The sequence below is a fragment of the Aptenodytes forsteri genome, unplaced genomic scaffold (genome assembly GCF_000699145.1).
Source record: "Aptenodytes forsteri isolate BGI_AS27 unplaced genomic scaffold, ASM69914v1 Scaffold284, whole genome shotgun sequence".
In the NCBI taxonomy this organism is placed as follows: Eukaryota; Metazoa; Chordata; class Aves; order Sphenisciformes; family Spheniscidae; genus Aptenodytes; species Aptenodytes forsteri.
The window spans coordinates 1,008,744-1,034,582 of record NW_008794445.1 but is presented as its reverse complement, the minus strand read 5'-3'; the positions used below and the strand labels follow the sequence as shown (position 1 = coordinate 1,034,582).

At 39.8% G+C, this 25,839-nt stretch overlaps 1 protein-coding gene across 1 annotated transcript in view; it reads left to right on the top strand.

Annotated features, from left to right (window-relative positions):
* The first annotated feature begins 916 nt into the window (after positions 1-916).
* Positions 917-25,839, top strand: part of MYH9 (myosin heavy chain 9) — a 72,594-nt gene continuing 47,671 nt past the window's right edge. Inside the window, exons 1-3 of the mRNA XM_009289938.1 lie at positions 917-961; positions 15,712-16,064; positions 22,350-22,506. Of these exons, the coding sequence (XP_009288213.1) occupies positions 15,732-16,064; positions 22,350-22,506 (490 nt within the window). The 5' untranslated portion in view covers positions 917-961; positions 15,712-15,731. The remainder of the gene's footprint in view (positions 962-15,711; positions 16,065-22,349; positions 22,507-25,839) is intronic.

The following is a 25,839-nucleotide window of genomic DNA, read 5'->3' as shown; positions in this document are numbered from 1 at the left end:
GCCGGGCAGCAGGCAGCCGGCTGGGCGCCGGCTTGCCGCGCCTGGGGTGCTCCCCGTCCCCCCCGCCCTCCCCCTCTCCTTCGGGGGCGTGTGTGCCGCCGCGCCGTGCGCCGCACGGTTGCATTATGCCCGGGGAGTTGCCTCTCTCCTTCCTCCACGCCCTGCTAACTGGCCTTCCCGGAGGTGGGGGGGCGTTATTCGCGCTCTTTTCCACCGGACCGTCCTCTCTCCCCTCCCTCCGGTGCGTCTCCCCCCTTTCTCCCCTCGCGTTTAAGTGTCCGTCCTTTGGAAGTAACGGGTAGGGAAAAATAGGACCGTTTGGCAGCTGTCAGGGCTGTAGCCTGAGTCACAGGCTGACAATTCTCCTGCAGACATTGCAATGGGCTTGGCTTCCGCCCTCAGATCTCGACTTCCTCGTTCGGTTTGGTCTGTACAGTGAAGCCAGGAGAGAGGGAGGAGGGAGTGACAGGGCAAGATGAAGCTTGCAGTAAAAACTCTTGCAGATAGCTTGTGCTCTCAGGCATCACCGCCAACCGAGTAGGAAAAGTTCTCTGGCTTTTAGTGATATCGTTACCAACCTGTCTCCAGTAGGTGTGGAAAGTAACAAGTTTCATAGCCCCCGAGGGTGGTGTGTACCCAGTGGGTTTAATAAGGATTTGCCTGAACACAGGGTGAAATGAGTTTTAAAGCAATAACATGCTTCTGGTAATAAAGTGGAATTTTTCAGCAGTAAACTGCATTGGTTGGGAAGCTCTTCATGCAATGGCTGTTAAATAGTAGATCAAATTTAAAAAAAAAAAGAAAGCTTTCCTTCCTCTTTTTTTTTTCCTCTTGAAACACTGTTTGTGCTCTTCATCTTTCTTCTTCCATAGGTTTTTCTTCTGTGTCCTATGTCATGATGTCCTGAGCCGCACTCCATCAGAGCGGACTAAGAACCTAAGCTTTTTTTCTAACTGAGCAGGTCTGTCAATCTCTCCAGTAATGCATTAAGAAATGTGTGCTTCAAACTTAAAGAGATGTTGTAATAGGTGGACTTTGGCCTGCAGACTATGACTTCTGTGCCTCTGCCCTACACTATAAAGAAATATAAGTTAATTTGCATGGAGGCTGTTGAACCATGGCTTGAAAGATTAAATTACACATCCTTAACTCTCGTATGCATCTCCTATCCATAAGCCTAGATACAGTAACGTTGTTTTAACTCCAGAGTAACAGTGCTCTAATCAGTTACTGCTTGTGTAAAGATGCTTTTGAAATTAGTCACTAGGTAGCAATGTGACTAAGTTCACTTATCCCTGGCATTCAAGTAAAAATGGCAAATCATGGTGCAGATATGTATTGACTCATAGATGCACTGTCTGCAACTGTAGCATTCTCTCCCAAAGTTTAAATGAGATCAGCAAATATTTTTGTTAACTAGAAAGTTATAATGAGGGGAAAGCAATTGATCAATGTAAGTGGAGCTGCCTTTAGCACAAAAGAGTTTTGAAGTTGTTAAACACAATTGCCAAAACTGTATTAACACAAGATTGTGCTGCTAATCTGACCTTGTAAAAATAACTAGAGTTGAAATCACGCAACGATTCTGTGAAGCTCCATGTCAGGTGGACCTGTTTAAATTGACGTGTTCTCCTTCTTCATGGCTTTATTTGTTGCACTTACTCATAGCGTGTGCACTGGCCTTCTAGAGGTGGACAGGCAAAATTTCCAGTAACTCTAAGGTAGCTGCAAAATTGCTAGTAGTGGATAGAAACGTGGGTCTGAACTTCTCATATTTACTGACCTGGAACTTCAAAGTGAGTATGACCAGCACCAAGCTGGTGAGTTATGTGGTTCTTTTTGTAGTATGGTGTCATCTCTTGGATGCTTGACTTGTATAGCCAAGATCTGATTTTGGAAGCTCTCTGGAGAAGAGACTTTGACCTCAAAGTTTGCTCTGCTGGGTAGCATGTGGCTGTTTCTGTATAAACAAGAAGACTAAATAGCCAGGATCTGTCTGTCCCAGAAGAATGGGTGTAGAAACTGAAGACCTTTTATTGGACTTTGTTTGCATAGATTGTTAGGATATTCCTACCCTGGTTCTGGGATTTTTTTTTTTCTTTCAAGTTAGTCTCGTAAGAAAAAAAAAAAATTGCCAGGGTGATATTTTCATCTGAACAGAAAAAGAAAGAGTAAGCTGTTTTTCATCATTTCCTCTAGGTGAATTTTGATATACTTGAGAACGTTTTAAGAAGACAAATAGGTTGTGAGAGCTACACCATAATCTTTTAGGTGAATCAGTAATGAATGAGGAGTAATAATAATAAGTATAAAATTACTTGTCCAGTAAAGTTGTAGGAAAGAGATTAGAAGAATTTCTCACTTAGGAGGCTGAAATAATCTGTGTTGTCCAGCACATTATTTTGGTATTATGAAAAATGTTGGAGAGTGTTCAAACCGTGTAGCGGGTGGTAGCTCTAATACTCATGTTTGAGTTGAAAACTGTCTGGTGGAGTCAGATGCCACAGGTGCTTAAATCTCTTTGCAACAGTACTTGGCACTGCAAGTATTTCTACTACAAATGCTGAGACTTACATTTACCACTGCAACAAACTATCTTGAAAACTTGAACCATTATTATCTTGGCAGGTCTTTAATGTACTAAATGTTTATAATAACTAATAATTTAGAGGTTAGTCCTCTGTCAGACTGTTCACATGCAGGTACAAGGGAGTGTATGTATATTGGCATGGCTACTAACTACATGAAAATATTGTTCAGTTGTACTGGGAGATTAAAGTAGTCTGTCTATACCCAAAAATTCAGGTTTTGTTCTGTTAATCTCCAGGATACTGAACAGATGTGACAGGACACACGTCATAGGTATTGTGATTTCCAAGCTGATTCTGCTGAATCTTCTGCTTCTACCCCCATCCCTAGGCTTGTGTCTTGCCCAGATTTATGTCACTTAAGAATTGGTGTGACTATAATAAGGTGAGATTGTAAGTGGACCCACTGGAGGTACAGGAACGCATCTGGTTAATGCAAGGTTTACCGAAAGGGGAAGTAAAAGTTGAGGTTGTCTTATCCCCCAACCCTCTGTACTACATCTGCTTTCTTGCCTGGTAACTTCAGGTTATTGGATAACGTGCTGAAGCTAACTGATGACTAAAGTGTATTTCGGAGGCCCAGAGTTAGTGTGCACATCTACTAAAAGGTGTCCAAAACTTTAATCCTGAGTGTATGATTTAGTACGGCTTTGTTTGTTTGACTCAATAATGCACTCGCTGCCCTCTAACATCCATTTTTATCTTCGATTTCTCGTATAAGTATCTTATTAGTCTTTGTTTTCTTAGTTTATAACTGAGGCACCGCTGTTCGTATGTTAAGTAGAGAAATTGTGTGCCTGATGTTAAGTCTTTTGTGGGTTGGAACAAAACTATAATAGCATAGGATTGCCTACAGCGGCATTGTTTTTGCTGGCAATTGCTCTAGCTTAATGGTGGCTTGGTGACCTTGTACCTTAAATTTCTTTTCAGCCTAAGCACACCATGGTTCTAATTGAGTTTCCTAGTGTAGAAAGAGATGGAAACTAGCAACCTGATTTAAATAGAGTATGATGAGACAAAAACACAAATGCAACTTCTGCCCTGGAAGCTAATGCAAATGGGTGTTGTACAACTAAATGAAATGCATCAATTTACAAGTTCATCTTAATTATGGTTTATCCACTTCACTTTTTTCTTTAGCAGCTGTGAGAACTTGTTCTGAGTACTTGAAGCAGTAATCTCAACACTGATTTGTCTCACAATCCTGGGCTACTGTAGTGGCTTAACATCTTCCGACCTCACTCCAACCCAGTTGTGTTCAGCGTAATTGACTAGGCCCTGTTTTCAGTTAATGGCCCTTTGGTCTGTTACTGTTCAGCACAATACGTTGCCTTTCTGAGCATTCTAAAAAGTTTAAAGAAATAGTAGTGTCTACAATTTTCCAGTGATGGAACTGGGATTGATTTCATTGTACAACACTTCGGGAGCTAGTACTGCTAAGTGATGTCCTTTTTGAACATGGCAAAGTGGAAACTGTAAAATTGATCTAGCGTACTTGTCTACTGCAAATTGTTTCTTATAGAAGTATTACAAATGTATTGCTGTTGGATGCAGAGAGGTATAATGAAATATAACTCTGCATACTGTGGTTTGACTCATGACCTCGTAATGAAATTTATACCTCTAGAGTTTTGTACATAGGGTTTGGATTCTGCTTGTCTTCATGACTAGAAATTTAAATTTCTCCTAATGCATGTATGCTGACTCTACTGAGAGTAGTAAATAAAACCACATGGATGAGTGAATTCGGTAAACTCAAGCTAATAATTAATATATGTTGAGGGAAACTTAGCTTGGAAATCTGTATCATAAAGTCTTCTTAACTGATGAATACTTGTATTCATCAAGAACTACCATTTTAATGAGTCTTGGCAGGAAATCCATTGTGATATATGCCTCAACACAGAAGTGGAGTTCTGATTTGAATGAAAGCAAAGTAGGCATTCAAACTTGTAAGAAAAGAGGTTTAGAGAAATTTTACAGCTCAACTTTGACAGTCCTGTGCAGTCAGATTTTTTTTTTTTCTGTTGGGCAGCTTCCTGTTTAAAATCTGAGATTTCAAGCATGCTCTTATAAATAGTTTACTTCCCTCTTTATTGTTTGCAGTGATGAGAGTGCATTCATCTGTGTTTTTCTTTTAAGGTCAAGACTTCACCAGTTCACTTGAATTTAGGCTTTTTTAATCAACCTTGGAGGTGCAGTAGATTTGACTTTGGTTAAAGTCTGTTGTGGCCAACACTCAATCCAGCTAGTTTTACTGACGCACTAAGAGTTGATTTAAATATCCAAGAAAAAAAAAATGGAAACACTGAATAAAACTTACAGCAAAACTTCAATAAAAAATTTAATTTCAGTTGCTTCTGTCTTTTTCTCCAAATGTGACTTAAAACAACCAAAACCAGGACACTGTTGTATCAGTTTGTAGGTAAATTTTTAGTCAGTAAGCTCTTTTTGGTGTGACTGTTACACTGTAGGTCTGCTTGCCATTTAGTACAAGAGATTCCAGTCTTGCTGTGCTCTGAATCAATAAAATCAATTGTTTTGAGCAAAGTGTGAGTACAAATTAATTTTTATTGGTAGTGTTTCTTTTTCTTAAATTGATAGTCTATCTTAGGACTTAGGCATATTTGAACAAATATAAGATGCTTAAATGTAAGAAGTTGGCAACAAATACTGAATGTAAATCTGAAGTCAAACCAATGAACTGGATGAGAAAGTTCCTGGCTAAACACTTGGAACTAGTTGGTTGATGAGGTAAATTGACTTTTGACAGGTTTTTTTATGTAGATGAAGAAAAATACTCTCTGGCTTTTTTTTTGGCCATGTCATTCATAGTTTAAAATGCAGAGGAAGATATTGATAATTTTTTTTCTGTTTTTTTGGTGGTTGGGGGGGTGGGTGGCTGTGTTTTTTCACTGTGTTCAATTAGTGGTACAGATCAGAAAGGGTGGATTTGAGATGAAAGTATCTGAAACAGGCAATTTAATTCATAAATTGCTGATTGCAGATAACTATCTAGAAAACAATTTTAGTCGCTTTTTGCTTGTAAATGCATCTGAAGTAATCCAAGAAAAACATTTTTTTTGTATTAATGGAATTTTATTTTTTTAGCAGAATACCACTTAATATATTTTATTCTTCATAGATGTTCAGATGTCTTTATTTCTGTTGTTCAGAGATAGAGATGTTTTTATCTCCTTTTGATATCAAGTAAAATGTATTCAGACTTTACAGAATTGTTTAAATAAATGGATATGGGAGTATGGGTACAGGTATATGGTAGACTATTTAAAATAATTAAGTAATTGGATACTTGAAACTGTCATGTTTCAAATGGACGTGTCTGCTTACTGACAAAGGGAATTTTCTTCCTTAGAGGAGCATAAGTACAAAAAAGATTTCTCCACAGGCTTAAAAACTCTTTAAACTGTGACTTAAGATTTGTGACTGAAACCAGTTCACTTAGCTTTTATTGTCTGGGTTGTATTGCAGTATGAATGTTTATAGCAGATACGAAAGTCTTTGACCTTTCATTACACAGTAAATTATTCTACATTGTTTTAATGGCCCTTCCCAAGTCAGAGTTTTGTGTAAATGAACTTGAGCTTGCAGTTTAATGCAGTATATGATGGGAAATATAAAATGAGAACGCACAAATGTGATGAGGAAGATGTATTAGTCATAATTGTGCTTTAAAAAAGGGGTTGCCATTTTATTGGACAAACTGGTGTAACTTCTAAAAATTAAGTATTTACATATTGTCTGCATAGCACTGGCATATACATGTGCATAGTCAGTATATCTTCTTCCTCCACATAGTGGGAGTTAATGTTTTTACATGGCAAATTCTAAGTTTTGTCCTGATGGGCAGAACTATTAGATTTTTAGTAGATTTTAGTTCTTTAATGCTCTAAAAACTTGATGTAGATTTAACTGATAAGTATTACCACACTGTATTATACCAATTCTGTCAGGAAAAAGTACAACTGCAGCAATGGTTCAGGTCTTGCTCGTGTAGGTAAGGAGAAGAATATCATAGAATGGTTTGGGTGGGAAGGGACCTTAAAGATCATCTAGTTCCAACCCCCCTGCCATGGGCAGGGACACCTTTCACTAGATCAGGTTGCTCAAAGCCCCATCCAGCCTGACCTTGAACATTTCCAGGGAGGGGGCATCCACAACTTCTCTGGGCAACCTCTTCCAGTGTCTCACCACCACAGCACTGTAGTGTATACGGTTGTGGAGAATGTTGTTAACTATGGTGGAAACACGTGAAACAGTTCTGCCACTCTATGGTCAGTGTTTCCTTATGTTGTTTTTTATCCTGCTATGCCAGAAAGCAAAATTTTGTTGGAAACTTCCAAATTACATTTGCCTCCTCTTATTGGGACTGTGGAATGTCATAGTACATCAGTCTTCTGTCAGAGGGGATAATTTTCTTTTTTTCCAAAAACGTCTTTTCCTGTAATGCCAGAATAGAGAAAATTGTATATGCCGTATAGCCATGATTGTAACAATTCAGACTAGGTTCCTACTTCAAGTGCCCTTGCTTTTACTCATTTCAGATTGGAAGATGAGTCCTTTCTTCTCCTTTAATACAAAAATCAGTGCTTCAGGAGATCCAGGCAGGAGGGCATGGTTGGGTGAATTCTAAAATAAGAGGTGCCTAATGCTGTTCCTTTTTAAAGATTGATATATTTGACATTTAGGGAAGACAGCATAGGTCAGGAAAGGAACAAGCTAACCAGAAAACGAGCATGAGGCTGAGGTGTACAGACTAGGCAAATGTTCCTTGTGCGCTCTGCTTCACCGGGGGCTTTCTCTAGAACATTAGTTATAATGGATAGCTAAGTAAGGAGCCACGAAGCTGTGCAAGACCTTGAATGCAATAGGGAAATGTCGCAATTGGAATGTTTCAAAGTTTTTCAGACCATCTTGAACTTGATATTTATGCTCTGCAAGGTTGTTTTCAACCTGGCCTCCTTATACGTCCTGGAGCTTAAAGCTATGTAGCTTTTCTTTCAGTGTAGGAGTTGCTGTTGTTCTCATGTCCAGAAAGAGTCACTCTCCTCCTGCCCCCTCACCTCCAAGATCACCTTCATAAACAGACGTAGGTCCTCTTAATGAATCTCTGTGTATCACTAGAAGAGTTGAGAATCAAACTTGGACCCTGTAAAGGTCGTAGACTTCTCTGTGCCAGGGTTTTTGCCTGCCATCCCTATAGCTGCTGTTAATGGTGGAGCAGAACTATTTGAAACAAGAATAAAAATACGAGATATAGCAGAAGGCTGTTTGTACACCGTCATAGTTTGGCACAGTAGGCTGAGCTGTAAGTGTCTAGAGAAACTTGGTTCCCTGCTGCAATGTAAAAATAATCTTTTTAAAAATGGTTTGCCAGACGTATTTGCACTGATTCTTGGTTCTTTCCGATATGAGCTGGAAGAAAATTAGTATTATTGATGCTGAGATCAAAGCAAGTTCTCAGTTAATGTAAGCAAGAATAATTGCTCCTGTAAGCTGACTTTATCTTAGCCACATACATGCTAAATATTTGTCTCTAAAAGAGTGAACCAGAACCATATTTTTCTTCTCTGTATTTAGGTATAATTGTTTTATTCCTTGTTCCCTCTTGCAATGAAATTAAACCTGGAGTTGACAAAGATGATAGGGAGTGCTAATTGATATAGAACTATGTATTGGAACAGCTGCCTTACACTTCAGTGCCCCAGAGAGTTCTTGGCAGATACCTTTTTAGCCTTAAATCAGAATATTAGGGAAGGGATGAAAAGTGACTCTGAGATAACAAGGACAAGCTGAAACTTTCCAAGCTCTTCCTCCCTCCCTTCCTCATGCAATGTCCCTAGGGAATTCTGCATGCCTGATCAGAACTTTTGCAGTCCATTATGCCTCCTGAAAACAAGTCTTCCAGCAAAACAGCTTGAACAGTAGGGATGGGCTGCAGTTTTCTGAACTACAGCTGTCTCCTTAAGTGGGATTACTTCGCTGAGTGGTCACAAAGAATGTGTTCTCCCCGTGGAATGTTTTCCTTGCGGGCACACTGTCTCTGGAAGAGGAATTCTCTCCTCTGCTGAGAAGGCATGTACTGTATGTGCACTAATGAGAAACAACAGTTGCAGAAAGTATATTATGCAGGACTGTAAACTTTGAATATTTATTCAAAGTGAATGGGGTTGGGTGGCAGCCAGCATAGCTTTGTCATGCTAAAGACTGGACTTGAAATCAACAGAAGGCTACCCTCCCCCTCCCTAAACCAGTGTTTAAACAATGTGCACAGGCTTCATAGAACTGATTAACTTTATTGGTGCCATGTACATGGTAATGTGTCTTTGCGTCTCACTGAACTGAGAAGGTGCAATTAAAATAGGGGCAAGCATACCCTCCCTAGCATTAACTTAGGAAAGCTATGCCTGGCCATATTTGCCCATAACTGACAGTGGTTAATTTCTTTACGGTATGCAGTGTGGTTGCCCAAGATCGTTTCTGTGCTTGTATAGTGTGATCCCGTTTTCACTGTTTGGTACCCAAAACTAGCCTCTTCAGGTTGGCATTAACTTATGTTACATCTACATCAGCTGTGCTTGTAGCTTCTGTTCCCCCAATCTTGTTATTCATTTGAACCCAGTGGAGAGAAAAGGTGACTACGAAGTGGCATGTAAGGACAGTGTCTTACTTGTATATGGCTTTGTGGCCTTTGCAATTTGCCGTGGAAAGTCCCAGCTTCACAGAGCAAACCTCCTGTGTCAGCTGTTACAGTAGAATATGCAAAGTGCTGCTTCACACATACCAGAAAGCAGTGCTTGACAGCTGATGAAGAGAGCTGGACACACAAACTGAGAAACACTTCACATTCATTGTTCTGAGGATACATGCCAGGTACCTTTAGGCCACCTGGACGATACAGAATTCCCTTCAGCTTCTTTCTTCTGTCTTACGTGTAGCCTGGTCACTAGATCACTTTTGCGTAATACGGGTATCATTTATACATTAGATAAGTAGATTCTTCCTTCTTGATTTTTGGAGCCCTGTGCTTACAGAGAAGGCACTTTAGTGCTCTACCTTGAGTTTAACTTACAGTAATAAACACGGTAGCTGGCAAGTCTGGGCAGCACTACAGTCAAACTGAATATGCAACAATAATTGCCAGCAATCTGCATTCCAGTTGTGAAATAAATCTTTCAACAATGTATTGTGTGCGTCAGACTGTGACTAGAGAGGAAACCAGTGAACTACAGTAGCCTAATAGCAATCATGAATCCCCAATAAAGCTGAACTAGAAGAAATGAGTCTGCGTGGCAGCATGGCATTCTGAACAAAAAGGGTAAGTGTAGCTGAATGCCTTCAGCTCAGGGGGCTATCTGTGAGGGGGAGTATAAATTGCAAACTCATGTACTTGCCTTATTCTTTAGTGGGATAATTGAAATTCATGATTCTTGAGTTCAGCCTGAAGCATCAGGCACTGGTGTGTCACAATATACTGAACTTGAGAAACAAGCAGATATAACCGGTCCATCAGTTCAGCTTCCTGCCAGCTTTTCCCCTTCCCTTCCTCTCCCCCTCCCCCCTGAGACTCATTTCTCACCCTTAGTGATTCAGACTTCAGTTTTTATATAGGTGTTACTTAGAAATTGGAGCAGTTTGTGCTGACAAACTTCGCAGTTTTCTTTCCCATAAACATCCTGGCACATGGAGCTGATAAGTGTCAGCCTAGTATGTCCTAAACAGTGGAGATCTGAACTGTTTCTTACTGAAAACAAGGGAATTATAGTTGTGGTGTGGTTTTTTTTTTTTTGTGGGTTAGGTTTTGTTTTTTAGTGTTGTCAGTTCATGGTCACTGTAGGCAGTCTGGCCACTAAAGTCTATTTACTGTGCTTTCTATCTGCACTTAATGCAACTGTTTCTGTTGATTTGATGAACTGTATTCAGCTGGCTGGGGAAAGTGAAATAGTTGAGTTTGCAAAAATAATGCAAGTATTAGCTGTTCAGATTGCACGCTTAACAAGGATTCCCGTCATATGAATGTTACTGACTAAACTTAGTTTGAATCATTAGCTTCTTCTCAAAGTCAGATTATATTTCAAATGCTGTGTATTAACAAAGAATCAAGTTTCTTTACTGAGGACAATTTAGTCGTAACTGAAATGGAACTGTAAGTGACCAGTAGTGCTGTAATTTTCTAGTGTAAGAGTCTTGTCTTGCCTGTAGAAATGGTGTACATTCCTTTTGCTCTGTGTAAGGGCTTTTTCTCTTGTATGCCATTCTCTCGCAACCTGCTGAAGGTAAGCCAGTTTGGAAAATGGCATGGGAACTGTGTTCCTGAAATACTTTTAAAATGTGAACTGTATAAACAAAGGGAATTACCTTGTTTTAGTCTAAATGTGTTTGCTATTTATTGTTGATTCTTTTTGTCACCCTGATCTTTAGGGTAGTTCTTCTTGCACTGCTAGTTGTCCAGGCCACTGGACAAACCATGTGGGGGGGATCATTTCATGTGGAATCTCAGAAAGTTTTTATAATGGTGCGTTACTGGTGGATATGAAGCAGAAGAAAACTTCTTGTAATTACCCACATATGTCCCTTTTCACGCAGGCTGTCTTATAGCAGAGTTCTGAAATTATGATCTGAATCAGTAAGTATACAGTACATATATCTGGCTATTTTCTGTTCTCTATAGCCCAGTATTTCACAAACTTCTCATAATTCATTAAAGTAGGGGAATGGTTTGTGATTAAAGCTGTCTATTCCAATGTAGTAATGCATCTTTGCTAATAATGAGGCTGAAGCCTAAAAAGAACAGCGTGGGGACCCCTACTTTAATGGCGGGGGGGGGGGGGTACCTGTCTATTCCAATGTAGTAATGCATCTTTGCTAATAATGAGGCTGAAGCCTAAAAAGAACAGCGTGGGGACCCCTACTTTAATGGCGGTTCGGGTAACTCAAACTGAAAGTGCTTTCCTTGCATAGCTAGTGCTCTAATACTTCTTAGTAAGTGTGGTGCTTTAACTGTTGTCATTAATGCTCCTCTGAATATATTAATTCTATTTCTACTTCAACCGTTACCCCGATAGTTTAGCATAGCCCAAGCTCATCTTACTGAGCAGTGGCTTAGTCCCAGAAACAATTCTGTGGCTGCTGACAGAGTAAACATTGAGGGGGGGAGAAATAATACAAATAGTTCTGGAAAATTAAATTGCAAACAGATAATGTTCTATGCTTTTAGCAGTTGCAAAACACTGTAATCCAAAGGAAGGGACCTTATAGCAGGGGCAGCTTTTGGACCTTTCCAAGCCAGACAAGGTATTTGCCAGATTTTTGGGAAGCACTTGATACTTCGGGGAGAGGAGTGTGTGAAGTGTCTCATAATTCAAGCCTTAAGGCTATGAAATTGTAGGAGGCTAAGGCAAACTTCTGTCCATATGATTGTATTCAAATGAGGGTTTTGGGTAATTCTGCCTAGTTCAGTGGGAATGCATGGCATCTTAGCTTAATTAAACAGTTTAATTTGTTCATCTCAAAAGAATGCAGGGAAATATGTATGTAAAGTGTTCTTGAATTTTTTTTTTTAAGGTTGGACTACATATTAATGTCTTGGTCCTGTCCTATTCATGACTGTAGAGATAGCCTTGCCTCCATTTGTAACTGTATGGCACCTTTGTGGGAACTATGTAGTTAGTAAAATGGCAAAAGAATGTCTTTTGGCACCTGAAATAATGGAAAACAAGCAACGTTTGACCAGCCTGTTCCTCAGACTGCTATGAACCATAATAAGGGAGCATATTGGGTTAACAGGGAAGTGACTGTAGTATTTCATTTTTGGAAACAATACTAGGAAGGAGGCATTTAAACTCAAAACAAGGACGGTTTGTCTTCTTACCTATAGACTGGTATTGCATCAAAAAGAATATTGTTAATGGTATTCTCATCTGACAGTTGCACAATAGCCATGTAAAGATAAATGTCCTTGCCCCACATAATTATCTACAACCAAAATGCAAACTAGGCAAACAAATTGCTTCCTAATTTGTTCCTAAAATGGTAATGACTTGCATTCATTGTGAGTTGCTGTAAGTCTGCAAGAGCTTACTGGACTTACTTCCTTGACCACTTAAGGGGTTTGTAGAAATGCCCAGTGAAATGCAGCATAAGCTAGGAAGCTAAGTTTTGGAGCCCATGAGATGGAACTTGCTGAATCTGATTCCTCTGGTACTGTTCTTGTGGAGAAGGCAAATTAACGGTTGGTTTGTGGTATTGCTAGTTTAGAGGCCCTGTGGGTTAGAAGTCAGCCTCGAGAATAGCACTAATACCATGTTATCTTAGTGTGATCCTCCAGTTTTTTAGTTCTGGTACCTGAGGATTCTTCTCTTCTGGAGCATATGAAAACTAGTTTGAGATGGTGTGAATAAGACTGCTGCTGCCATGCAATAGGGCAATTTTCAAGTCTGAAGTTTGAGGTACAGACCATCTTTGAATCTCCTCATTATTTAGTAGTACTGGCATAAAAAACTTAGTGTCTAGTGAGATTTTTGAATAGCCGTGTTAGGTTCTTTCTCACTGTGATGGCTGTTGTTTTCAGTCCTAGGAATAAAAAGGGATAGATGCCATAGAATGATCCCTTAGCGGCTGAAGAACATAGCCTTGCTGTGCGCGAGATAATTCAGGGGTTCCCCTCCTGTAAGGGATTTGATTAACCTCTCTGTAGCTATGTGCTTTCCTTAGTTCTCTTCAGATCTAGAACTGGCTGGGATACCCCTTGAAAGATTTCTTGTGGTCTTATGTACTTCTTATCCAAAAAGAATTAGTCTTTATCTCAGAATGAATCTCCAAGGTGTATTGAATGCATGGGCTCTAACAGTAAGGAAGTGAGGAATATGTTTCAGTGTAATGTAGGACACTTCAGATGGCTGGTTACTTAGGATTCCTCAGGAAATGATGAAACTGAATTTAGCTGAAGCGTACTGCCTCTGTGTCCTGCCTGATTATAGCCAAAAAAGGCAACTGGTTAGATTCTGGGAGTTGCATAGGCAGGAAACTGTGTAATGGAGGGTAGAGCACAGCTGTTGCCTTGCCAAACCTGATACAAATCCGTACACAATAGAATATTTATTTCTTTTTTTTTTTTTTCCTTTTCCCCTCCTTTCCTCCATTCCCTTTTCTTAACCCTCTGACCACAACCTGCAGATGATGCTCTGCAATGTCATGGAGTCTCAATATCTTTTGTTGAATTGTTAGTCTTCTCTATTTCCTACATACTCTGTCAGGCTAGCTGTTGTAGTGTGATCTTGGAGCTCTCTTGACAGCTCAGATTTTTCATGGCAGCCTCCTGATTGCTACATCTTATTTCTACAACAAATCTCTTCACTGTTTTCCCATTAAAATCTGGATTTTCAATAAAAATATGAAAAGGAGTTGCTCTGAGAATCACCGTTGTGGTGACTGAGGTGGAAGTGTCAGTGACCCTGCGGGGAAGGAAAGATGAGGTAAAGTGTGGGATAGCTGCTTGGCATATCCTGTAAGGATTAAGACAAAGATTTTAAACTCAAGCTAAAGGAAACGATTATTTATAGAGTAATTTTCTCTTTGTTTGCTAAAGAATTTTTGACTGTGAATATATGGCTATCCATACGGACTCTGGCACAAAGTTGCATACCACCTACAGCGATACATTTGTTGAAAGGAATTTCCCTACATGCTTACAAATGACTGGTGTGGGCATTTGTGCCCATCATTATTATAGCTGATGTTTTTCTGGCTTCATTCACTGCTTGCTAATGCTGGGACTCAACATCTATTGTTGCTCTCATGCATATTTCGGGAGTTGAACTGCTTCTGTCCTGCTCTCAATACCTTTTTGTCTGCAGTATCTATAGTCAGACTTCACCTATTTGATTTGCAGGCTGTTTGTAAATATGGGTATGTTCTGTAGAAGAGTTATCCCTGTAGATCCTGACAGCCTTCCATGACATAAATATTGATATTTTCATTTCCTGTTCTTTTGGTGGTAAAGAGCTCTAGCTTCTATCCAAGTTATGAAAAACATATACATATATTGAGGACACTGGTATCTTTGTGAGGAAGGATCCAAGAAGTAATGTTTATGGGACCTTGTAAAGAGGCTGCTGTTACATGGTTAATGAGCCTTGACGCATGCAGCCCTTTCTTCTGATTGAAAGGATTTCTGAATGGCACCAGTAAAATTGCTGCCCTATAAACTGGGAAATCCCTGTCGGTAGTTTTCTGGTTTTAATAAAACACTAAATCTAGGGTGCCATTTTCTGAGCATGCTGCCTAAATCTCCCTCTTGTAGGGGTGATACTCTCTCCTCAACCTGACCACAGCTTCATACAAGGATCTCAATAGAGGATTTTTGGCTGTAAAATTTCCTGACTACAGGTTTATTCTGGTACTGTCTTGGAGGTATTTTGCTACTGAACATTATCTAGAAAAAAAGATACAAATTGGTGGGCTGGGTGTTGCTAGTAAGCTGGCGATGGAAAGTATCTAATGTCAGTCTTAACTAGTGTCCTCAAATTATCGATGATGTTTTTTAGAAGCATAGTGCATCTCATGTATTGTCTAGACTGGTATATGGCATTTCTAAGACGTTGTGGTATTTGATTCATAGCTTATCAGAACAAGGAGATAGGAAGTAAAAGTGTTGATTAAACATTTATGATTGTATTTCTGAGCTAATATCTTTACCAAGTAGAGCAGTGAAGGGCTAATCTTGACCTGAATGTTACTAACATAGTATCTGATGCTATGAGTATCGGCGCATCTTACAAATTGTTTGATGCTTGCCACTTTAATGTGCTTTCTCTTCTCTGCCAAATAATGGCTTCGAAATGCTTAACAGTCAGTTTTTTGTTGTAGGTTTTTTTAAACTACTTGCTTTTTTTTTTTTTTCATCCTCTTGGCAAGCAAAACCTTGACCTTATTGGAAGTTTGACAACTTACCAGTGCTTACTAACATGAAACTAAAGGAGGGGGAGGCATGCTGTAATGACCAGGGACTCGGAGTACTTAGCATGTGCCTGTCTGCCTCTAGGAATTTGCAAGGCAACTTGAGGCTTTAAAAATATCTTTTTCCCTCCTCCTCTTTTTGCAGGTCCCCAACTCTAGAACACAATGTCGCAAAGAGATGCAGATAAGTACCTTTATGTGGACAAAAACATCATTAATAACCCCCTGACTCAGGCTGACTGGGCAGCTAAGAAGCTGGTATGGGTTCCCTCAGAGAAGAATGGGTTTGAGGCAGCTAGCCTGAAGGAGGAAGTAGGAGATGAGGCCATTGTGGAACTGGCAGAGAATGGGAAGAAAGTGAAAGTAAATAAGGATGACATCCAGAAGATGAACCCCCCCAAATTCTCTAAAGTGGAAGATATGGCGGAGCTGACATGCCTGAATGAGGCTTCTGTGCTTCACAACTTGAAGGAGAGATACTACTCAGGACTGATCTATGTAAGTAATCTTGTCTATTGGGGTAAGAACTTACACATTTTAGAACCAAAGTGATTACTGTATGTTAACCTTTCATTGCTCCTATACGCGACTCTCATGTGACTTAGCTTCTTCCCTCTACTTAAAATTTTTTCACTAAACTATGCCAATCCCCCTCTAGTTAATGTTGAAGCTTTCAAGGAATGCTGTGGTAAATCTGTCTTTAACATTTTAATGTCTTCGTTTGCAGGATGTTTTGAATGCCATTTAACTTTCTTTCAGCAAGAAGTGAGAGCAGTTCAAAAGTGGTAAATGGAGTCTGATCTGAACTGAACTAAATAATAATAAAAACACAGTTCTAATATACCTAACATCTGAATTGCTTTTTCCCACGTCTGGAGCTTCAGTGGGAAAGAATGCTAATGCCAAGATTTTTGTGTTACAAAAATTCTGGATCTCGAAGTGTCTTAGTAGAGAAGGCACATATGTGCCTGCATGTGCTTACAGATGGGAAATATTTCCTTTTCTTTCCACCCCAAAATGGACAAAAGCAGAGACTCCTGCTTCTTATTGCTGTGGAAATGACAAAGATACCATTTATGGGACCAACAGTCACACCCAATGAAGCATGCAGCAACTGCTTCACTGAATACCAAAAGCAATAAATAGGGAAAGGTGGGGAAGGAGAACTTGGAACCTTGACCTGGTTCTTCAATTCCCTTCTGATTTTTCTCTTCATGAAGAAGAGATGTCTGTTTAGCCAGCAGATATTGGTTGTGATAGCCTCTACTTTACTAATACTCTGCAGGCATAGAATGAATGATTAAGCTCAGGGGTAATGTAAAATTTGGGTGCAGTGGCTGGTTAAAACAGGAACTAGTGTTTCTTGGTTGGTTTATTCTCAAACTAGCCTCTGCTTACAGAATTAAAATGGGACTGCCTGAGATGGAATCCTGAGGGATGTAGAAATGCTGGATGTTCAGTATTTTTAGGCACTATGAAATCTTCTTCACAGTAGATTAGAAGATCTATTAAAATAAAATGTATTAAAGAATAAATTTCATATGTAAACATGTGTATTAATACAGTCCTTGAAGAAAGTCTGTCTAGATTTTTTTTTTCCCTCCCTCTTCTTGTGCTGTCAAAACCCAAAAGCTGCCTTTCTTGTCATATGGAGAAGACAACATAAGTAAAAACTCTCTGCAATATCTATCTGTATGTTTTGGTTTTTTTTGAATACTTATTACTTTGTCATACCCAAAGGGATATATAGTCTTTCATGTAGTCATCTTATGTGGCAAGCTATAGATGATGATCTCTTCTGTCCTAACAGGGACTGGTGTTATCCAAGACGCTACATAGCAGGAATTCACCCTAGCTATCCATCTTGGGTAGAAACCTTTGTGAACTGTTGCCTTCTAAGTTAAGGAGCATGAGCACAAGCTAGAAGCTAGCGCTAGTGCTGTGACCACTACTCTTCTGGAGCGGCACGAAGGCATATAGACAACTGTTGCAGAAATTATTAGAGAACATCTGAAGGATGCAAAGCTGATATAAATTTAGTCTGACTCCCACCTTCTGATGTCAAAATTTTGAGACCTAATGTCGTTGGAGGTTGATGCAGTTAAATACTCTGGAGTTAATAACTCCTTTGGCTATTGGTCAAAATCTATTCTCAGAGGGAAGAATCTTGGTATTGAGATGAAATAGGATGTGCAAGATCATGTGTAACGTTTTTAGAAAAGGAAACGTTGCTGGGTTATGTAATAAGTTGTTGAAAATAATTCAACAGCATCTCAGTCTGTTGCACACTATGCAATGGGCTGTTTCACGTATCTTGCAAGATATCCTCTGAAATTTCAGACATAGTCTGTGACTGTAATAAATTGAGTTCTTCTAATTGGTTTGTAAGAAGTATAAAGAAAATCCCCATGCCCTTCACCCAAGGAAACCTAGCATAGTAATGCTCTATTACAGAATCTTAGTCTTGCCAAAACCATGTTTCTGTGCACTTGTGAAATGGACTGATCTCACCTGTCAGCAGTTCTCAGCAAGTCAGGAGATTAATGCAAAGGCTTAAAATACTTTCATTGGAGTGGCTGTTAGTTGATCATTAATCCTCTTGAAGAAAGAGAATACACGCAATGTATCTCTAGCATAAATGTCTCTGGAAAGATCATAAGCATAATTTAGTTCTGCTCTTGTCCTTTCTCTCTTCATTGCCAGCAGGGCTGTGTGTTTTTGTGGCTTTTTTGTTTTCTTTTTTTTAACTTTATTTTTCTGTCTACCCATCCTATAAAAGGAAGGGGGAAATCTTATGGCTGGTGCAGACAAATTTTGAGCAGGGAATGTCAGACATTTCAAGAACTAAGAGCTTAAGTCTGACACCAATTTGCTGTTTTCATGTGCTGATTGGTTCTGCACTGAGGTGACTGGCTTTCATATTAACCGTTTCTATTCGGAATGCTTTATCAGAAGATCATTTTCAATTTCTGTATTATTTTTTTTTAAATTACCTGAACTGCCTTGTTTATATTCAGTGTGAAACTCAAAACTCAACCTTAATGTTCCAGTTATTTCACTGGTTAACAGTTGCTGGAAAATAAACTTTCTGATGCTGTCAGCTTTGTGCCATGCTGCAGATGGTTTTTTTTTTTTTTTTTTTTTTTTTTTTTTTTTTTTCTCTCTTCATTGCCAGCAGGGCTGTGTGTTTTTGTGGCTTTTTTGTTTTCTTTTTTTTAACTTTATTTTTCTGTCTACCCATCCTATAAAAGGAAGGGGGAAATCTTATGGCTGGTGCAGACAAATTTTGAGCAGGGAATGTCAGACATTTCAAGAACTAAGAGCTTAAGTCTGACACCAATTTGCTGTTTTCATGTGCTGATTGGTTCTGCACTGAGGTGACTGGCTTTCATATTAACCGTTTCTATTCGGAATGCTTTATCAGAAGATCATTTTCAATTTCTGTATTATTTTTTTTTAAATTACCTGAACTGCCTTGTTTATATTCAGTGTGAAACTCAAAACTCAACCTTAATGTTCCAGTTATTTCACTGGTTAACAGTTGCTGGAAAATAAACTTTCTGATGCTGTCAGCTTTGTGCCATGCTGCAGATGGTCCTTTCAGCTCTTCAGAGCTAGTTTAGCAGTTAGAAGAATAAAACTAGTTTCCGTTTGGCCCATGTGTGACTTGAAATAGTTAGCGAAAGGTAATGCCAGAATTCTATTTTGAGATAGTAACGTCTGAAACAAAGTGCAGATTTCCAAGCCAGCTATGCTTATAATAGATTAGCCTTTCAATTGGAGCCTTGGGTTCAATTCAGGGATTTATGCATATAAGTCTTTACTTGTACTTTAATACAATGAAAATGACTCGTCTTCTCTGTGTTAGGGCTGACAGCTTCTACTCAATATAATTCAACTTGCTTCCTATATAAAACTCTGTCAGTGTGCTTGACCAGGAGGTGTGACATGGTGGTCTCGCTCAGTTGCCTGTCCCAGCCATGATTAGTTACCTGTCTTTATTAGACAAAAATATCACCTCACACATCTGTCTGAGATCATTATACTGCAAGGAAACTTCCCTTCGGTATTTCTCCTGGCAACCATAATGCTGGAAGAAGGTGGTGACTCTTCCTGCATACCTGCTTCATGGCTTCATCACTCTAATTGAAATTAATGTCTTCCTTTTCTAAACTGGTGCTCTCCTCTGTAAGGCTGCTTCAGTCCAGCTTCAGACCTTTACACTGTTATTACTTGAAAAGCGACAATTCCAATTTGTCAGCAAACATGGCCATAAAGTCACACAAATACAGACAAGAAAACTTTACATTCCTTGTGGAATATTGCCACAGTACTTGCTACCACTTTTTTTTTTGCTCTCACTTCTAATCCCCCCAAAGCAGCAAACAGGCATTTAGCATTTTTAACATCTTCAAAGGTTCAGTCTGTGGCATGAGTTAGTTTTGTTGTGGGGGGGAACAGGGACTACATAGGGCATCTTCTTTTGATTACTACATGCATTTTTTTTACCACTTTTTTTTTTGCTCTCACTTCTAATCCCCCCAAAGCAGCAAACAGGCATTTAGCATTTTTAACATCTTCAAAGGTTCAGTCTGTGGCATGAGTTAGTTTTGTTGTGGGGGGGAACAGGGACTACATAGGGCATCTTCTTTTGATTACTACATGCATGTTGCTGCTGCTGCCATGGGATTTGAGGCAAGATGGTTGCTAATGCAGACAGCTGGAACTGGCAGCCTAGAGGGTTTTTGTTTACTTGTTTTCCAGACCTCTGACAGAATTACAGTTTTTCTTCTAACAGTTCAGTTGACTCCAATGTCAATTATTTCCATGCCAGTATAAGGAGAAGGTGTATTGTACGTACTGTGAACATGCTACTCTTGAGTCAACTCCTTTCTACCTCTTGGTCCTACTCTGTCTTCCACTAGTGTAGTGAAAGGTCAGGAAAGCATGACCCAGTCTTTCAGCTGCTATTCTGTGCTCTACAATTACTGTCTGACATGATGGAGAACTAAGGCTGATGCAAAAGGAACTAGCATTGCCAAGTTGGTTTCTGCAAACTCCTTAAACTGTTCCTTTCAAGTACTACCTCAAACCTAACCTGGCTAGAATGTCTCACTGAAGCTTAGCTTCCTGGAACTTTAGAAGTCCTACACTAAAAGATTTTTAGCCAACTTTCATAGTTTCCCACTTTGGAAAGAGATTTAGTATTTTCTGTAAGCTATTCAAGTATTCCTTGAATATTTAAAAAAAAAAAAAGTAGGTCTGGAAACATTTCCTGATAGTTTATACTGGAGTATGGAAAAGGAACCTTAAATACGTATAAAAATTTTGCTTTCTGGGGGACATAAGGTGAAAGTTGTATCTGAATCTGCTGCATGTAGGAGTGGGCTAATTACTTTATGTTAAGTCAGCATGTAGAAAATTTGGATAGAAGACTGTAAACTGTGTAGTAGATGCTATTTTCACCCTTCTGATTACTGTAGTCTAATCCTTACCTTTATCTAGCTAAAGAGGCTAAATCTGATTAAGTACTCTCTGCGCTCATTGTGGAGAACTCTTTACCACTCCGAAGCACTCTTCATTGAGCAAACAATAGAAGAGATGGTAGCAATAGAAATAAAAAGTGCTAAATGTGCTCTCTTCTGGTAGCACTACAAGTTGCTGTAGAAAGCTACTCCTCTCCAGATGTTTCAAACAGCTGCCTCTAAAATTGACAGGGAACTAGGGTAGCTCTAAACCCCGGGAGCAAGGCTTGGAATGCTATTCTTAGAATATCTAGGAAATATCTAAGAAGCTTCTGCTCTTCCTATTCCCTTTGCAAGTAAAATGTTTGCTAGAGGTTTTTTTAGGTATTCAGATCTCAAAGATTTTTCTTTTTTCTTTTAAGAAGCTTAATATTTTCACCAGAAGTATTTTGACAGTTGTCTTCCGTTCGAACTGTAGAATTTAAGCCCGTGGAAACCAACTGAGAATCGAGGTTTGCTGTCACGTATCAATGAATTAACCGTTTGAGATGAATTAGGAGTAAACTTTGGCAAATGTTGCTGACTCTTTGAGCATAGAATACTTTAGAATTGTTTTCTATATTGACTAGTTCAGAACTATACTACATTAATGACCTTATAGTTTTGAATCTAATGTAATGAGTATAACTAGAACTATAAATCATTAAAGTATTCAGGCTGGAAGGGTCTTTAGGAGGCCATCTAATCCAACTTCCTGTTCAGAGCAGGGTCAGCACTGAATTCAGCCTAGTCCAGTGGTCTTGAAAACCTGTAAGGAGTACACTGGTCTTATTTTTCTTTTAGTAACTATTTTGGCTTGAAGTTTTATTGCGTTGTAGTTGATTGATTACTGGATAAATCCATAGCAAACATGAGGCAGAACATAATAAAATGCATATTTCTAGGAGCTGAGCACCTACCTTATATAATGAAATGGACACTTGACTTGAATATAGGAACTTTGAAAGGAAGAAAAGCCAGTCCTAGTGGACTATTAATTAGGCAGGGAGCAGGCCAGTTTGACACCAGCGTGACTGATGTGTCAGTTGATGCTCTGTGCATACTTGGAAAGGTTGAGTACTAGTCAAGTTGATATGACTTTAGCTGTTGCTCAGATTCTCATATTGCTTGGTGGGAAGCATCCCACGTGGCATCACTGGAAGAAGCATTTAAAAAAGGACTGGTTTGTTTGTTTTTCCAAGTAATATACTGTTAAAATGTGTAAGTATATAACATTTTTAATTCCTGTCTTTTATTTGCTGGGGCGTTTTCTTTCCAGACCTACTCAGGCCTGTTCTGCGTGGTAATCAATCCTTACAAGAACCTGCCCATATACTCAGAAGAAATAGTGGAGATGTACAAAGGCAAAAAGAGACATGAGATGCCCCCTCATATCTATGCCATCACAGACACAGCCTACAGGAGTATGATGCAAGGTGAGTGCTGACTGAGATAATGACTCTTGCTGAAATCACAAATCAAGGTTGCAGTCCTAGGAGAACAACAGCTCACTGCTACCAAAAGGCTTTGTTGCCCTCTCTGTCCTTGCTTACAGACACCTGACGCCTACTTGGTACTAGCTTTTGTGTTCAGGTGAATAGCTTTCTCCTGCTCTAGTGGATTGAAGAACCTTACAAAGAGTCTGGCAAGAGCTAAACTTGACATAAAGAACAGACCGGTGTGAATGCACAGGGTTCAGAGGAGCAGGCAAGGAGAACTGAGGTAGCGAACTTTCCTTCTCAGTGATGAGCCTATGGAATGATAGCTGTAGGTGGGCAAGTACGTTTATTCGTTGATGGAGGCTTTTAACAAAAGTATTTAAAATCCAGTCATACAGTCCGGCTGGGTGAAACAAGCTTAGTATCACCTGCATTTTGAAGTGTGATAGTCAGTGGTAGTTTTACTGATAAGGAGTTGTTTTGTTACATTCTTACTCTGTTAAGAATAAAACTTACTATCAGGCAATATTAAATGCATCTGTTGGCTTTTCATAGAATAAAAGAAAGCAAGCAGATTGACCTATTTTTTTTTCCCCTGTGTATACAAATGAGAAGTAAAGAACCATATATATTATCTGCTGCTTGTTTGTCACTTGAGGACTCTTAAATATGGAGCTCAGAATGTCCTGTGCATATTCCCCCTTCTGAGAAGAGGTCTTTCACAGCGTCAGTGCTTGTGTTTGGGATGCTTGGAGAGTGTTCAGGTATGGAGGTATTTTGTGCCTTTCTTCCTGTTTGTAGCTGGGTTATATGAAGAGGCATGCTTTAAGGTTTAAAGGGTATAATGGAGAGTTTGATTTGGTGTGGCTTGTATGAATTTGATTACTCCTTCATTTTCTAGTGACTAGCAATGATTAAGGTGTTTGTCTCTCCTAGGTCTTGTCATTAGCCTTATTATTTTTGAACAAAGGCTAGATATAATAAAATCATGCTTTAAAATTCTAATTAGACTCAGTTTTAAAGAGCTCTGCTTTTCCCCTGCCCTCACTACCACTTGCACCTCCAAGCATAGGAGGACTATAACAATATGGTTGCCCAGAGTGGAAAGGGAGCAAGAAAAACTCCTTCCACTTACCTGCGTTAGTGGCTTTAAACAAATTTTACGTGTGGAGAATGCTGAAAAAGGTTGCTGAAGTGTGGTGCCATGCAGAGCACATGGGAGAGCTAACATGATGGATGCTATGGATGTTTAAGCTATATTTGTAAAAGCCTTGGGTGGGGAGGAGTGAGCCATACAGACATGCTGCAGTGGACTGGTGGCAGGGTACTGGTGTCAATTTGTTGAAAATACGGCAGTTCTTGAAGAAATACAGCTATACTATTGATGTGTTACTCTGAAAAGAGTGCTCTATCCAGAGGAAAAAAACTGTGAACCTGGACCTATATAGGACCTCACTTCCCTCAGACAAGGACTGGATCTGCCATGAAGGACAAGGACAGATGCACCACCTATACTATACGTGGCAGCATGGTTGTTCGTAAACCTCTTATCACTGTTTCGCTTCCTTTATTACTTCCTTTTCTCCCTTGCCCACTCCTTGTCAGCTCAAGTACCAACATATATTTTTCTTAAACAAGCTATTGACTTAATCCTACCAGAGTTACTGTTGCCTAAAAAGAAATCTTTTCTACGTAGAATCAAAACCAGTTTCTTTGGCATTGTTGTAAGGAGACTGAAGAAGTCCTTTTCTCTCTATAGACAACAGTTAAACCATTTGGAACTGCACGTGCATGCATCTTGTCCTTCATCCCTGCCAGATAGATCGGTATGTGGCAGTGGATATCCAGACAGCTGCAATTCTGCAACAAGGGACAGGTGACCTTCCCTGGTCTGATGGAGGTTCAGAGCTAGTGATTAATCTACATGGATATTTTCTTTCCTTTTGAAAAGAGAAGGTGTCTGTCAGACCACTGCTTGAGTGATGTCTAAAACTCAGAAATCCCAGTCTTGAATTGCTTTGGTGTACAAAGCTAAAGAATGCCAGCCCTGCCTCTGTTTTCCTAGCACGGGAAAGTTGCTATGAGCTCTGCTGGAGTGTTTACCTTTCCCAGAACAATTCTAGCTATGCAATATTCTCAGCAGCATTGACAATCTAGAGGTTTACCCCAGCTCTTCTTTGCCTGGTTTGAGATATCTTATTGCTGACTTCTTGGAACACTTGCTGGATGTGAATATCATTTCCAGTTGAGCTTTTGAACTAGCCTGCTTTGACCTGTTTAACTAGGTTTGGAAAGATTTTTGTGTATCTTGCTTCACATGTGCGTATGTGTGCTAGCAAGAACCCTAGAGATCATTTTAGGGTTATTTGCTGCCTTGTTCTTTATTGCAAAGGGTAACAGTAGCATTCCAATGTCTGCTACTGGGATTGAAGGTGAGTAGGTTGTTGCAGTGTCTCTAGTCCTGGCTAGCCTCTAGAGCAATGAAAAGCCACATTCCTATTCTACTTTCTCAGTTTTGCTTAGCAGTGGGGGAGGCTTGGTGCAGCAGCCAGTGGTATGGCAGGAATCTGTACAGAGAATAGAAGATGAAAGAGTCCAGTGCTCCACATGAGCCGGAGGCATTTAGGCTGCCTTCCCTAGGTTACTTTCGGAGCCCTGAAGACCGGGAATCCTTCATGGTCTGGAGAAGGATAGCAAGCTGTTGACTCTGACTTCTGTCAGCGTGGGGTATAGTTATCTCTTAAGCTGACAGAGCGGAAAAGCCTTGCATGTTAATTGATTTGGACTCTGAATTTTTTTTGGTTTTCAGTCAATTTATGCTATTCTAATAAGCAGGCCGTTCAAAGGGACGTTTGTCAGGAAAGGAATTGGGAAGGGAGAGGACGATGAGAGCTTTATTCCAACCTCTGCTAATCCAGAAACTATTTAACCCTTTTCAGGCACCTATGCTGATGCACTGTGGGTAAGCTTGGTCCTCTTTTTGTGTCTACCGTGGTTACTCCATTCACAAAAGTGTCCTGTGGCATTGTGGTGGTCTTGGCTGGGATAGAGTTAATTTTCCTCATAGTAGCTAGTATGGGGCTGTGTTTTGGATTTGTGCTGGAAACAGTGTTGATGATGATGTTGTTACTGCTGAGCAGTGCTTACAGAGTCAAGGCCTTTTCTGCTTCTCACCCCACCCCACCAGTGAGTGGGCCCGGGGGTGCACAAGAAGTTGGGAGGGGACACAGCTGGGACAGCTGACCCCAACTGACCAAAGGGATATTCCATACCATATGACGTCACGCCCAGCATATAAAGCTGGGGGAAGAAGAAGGAAGGGGGGGACAT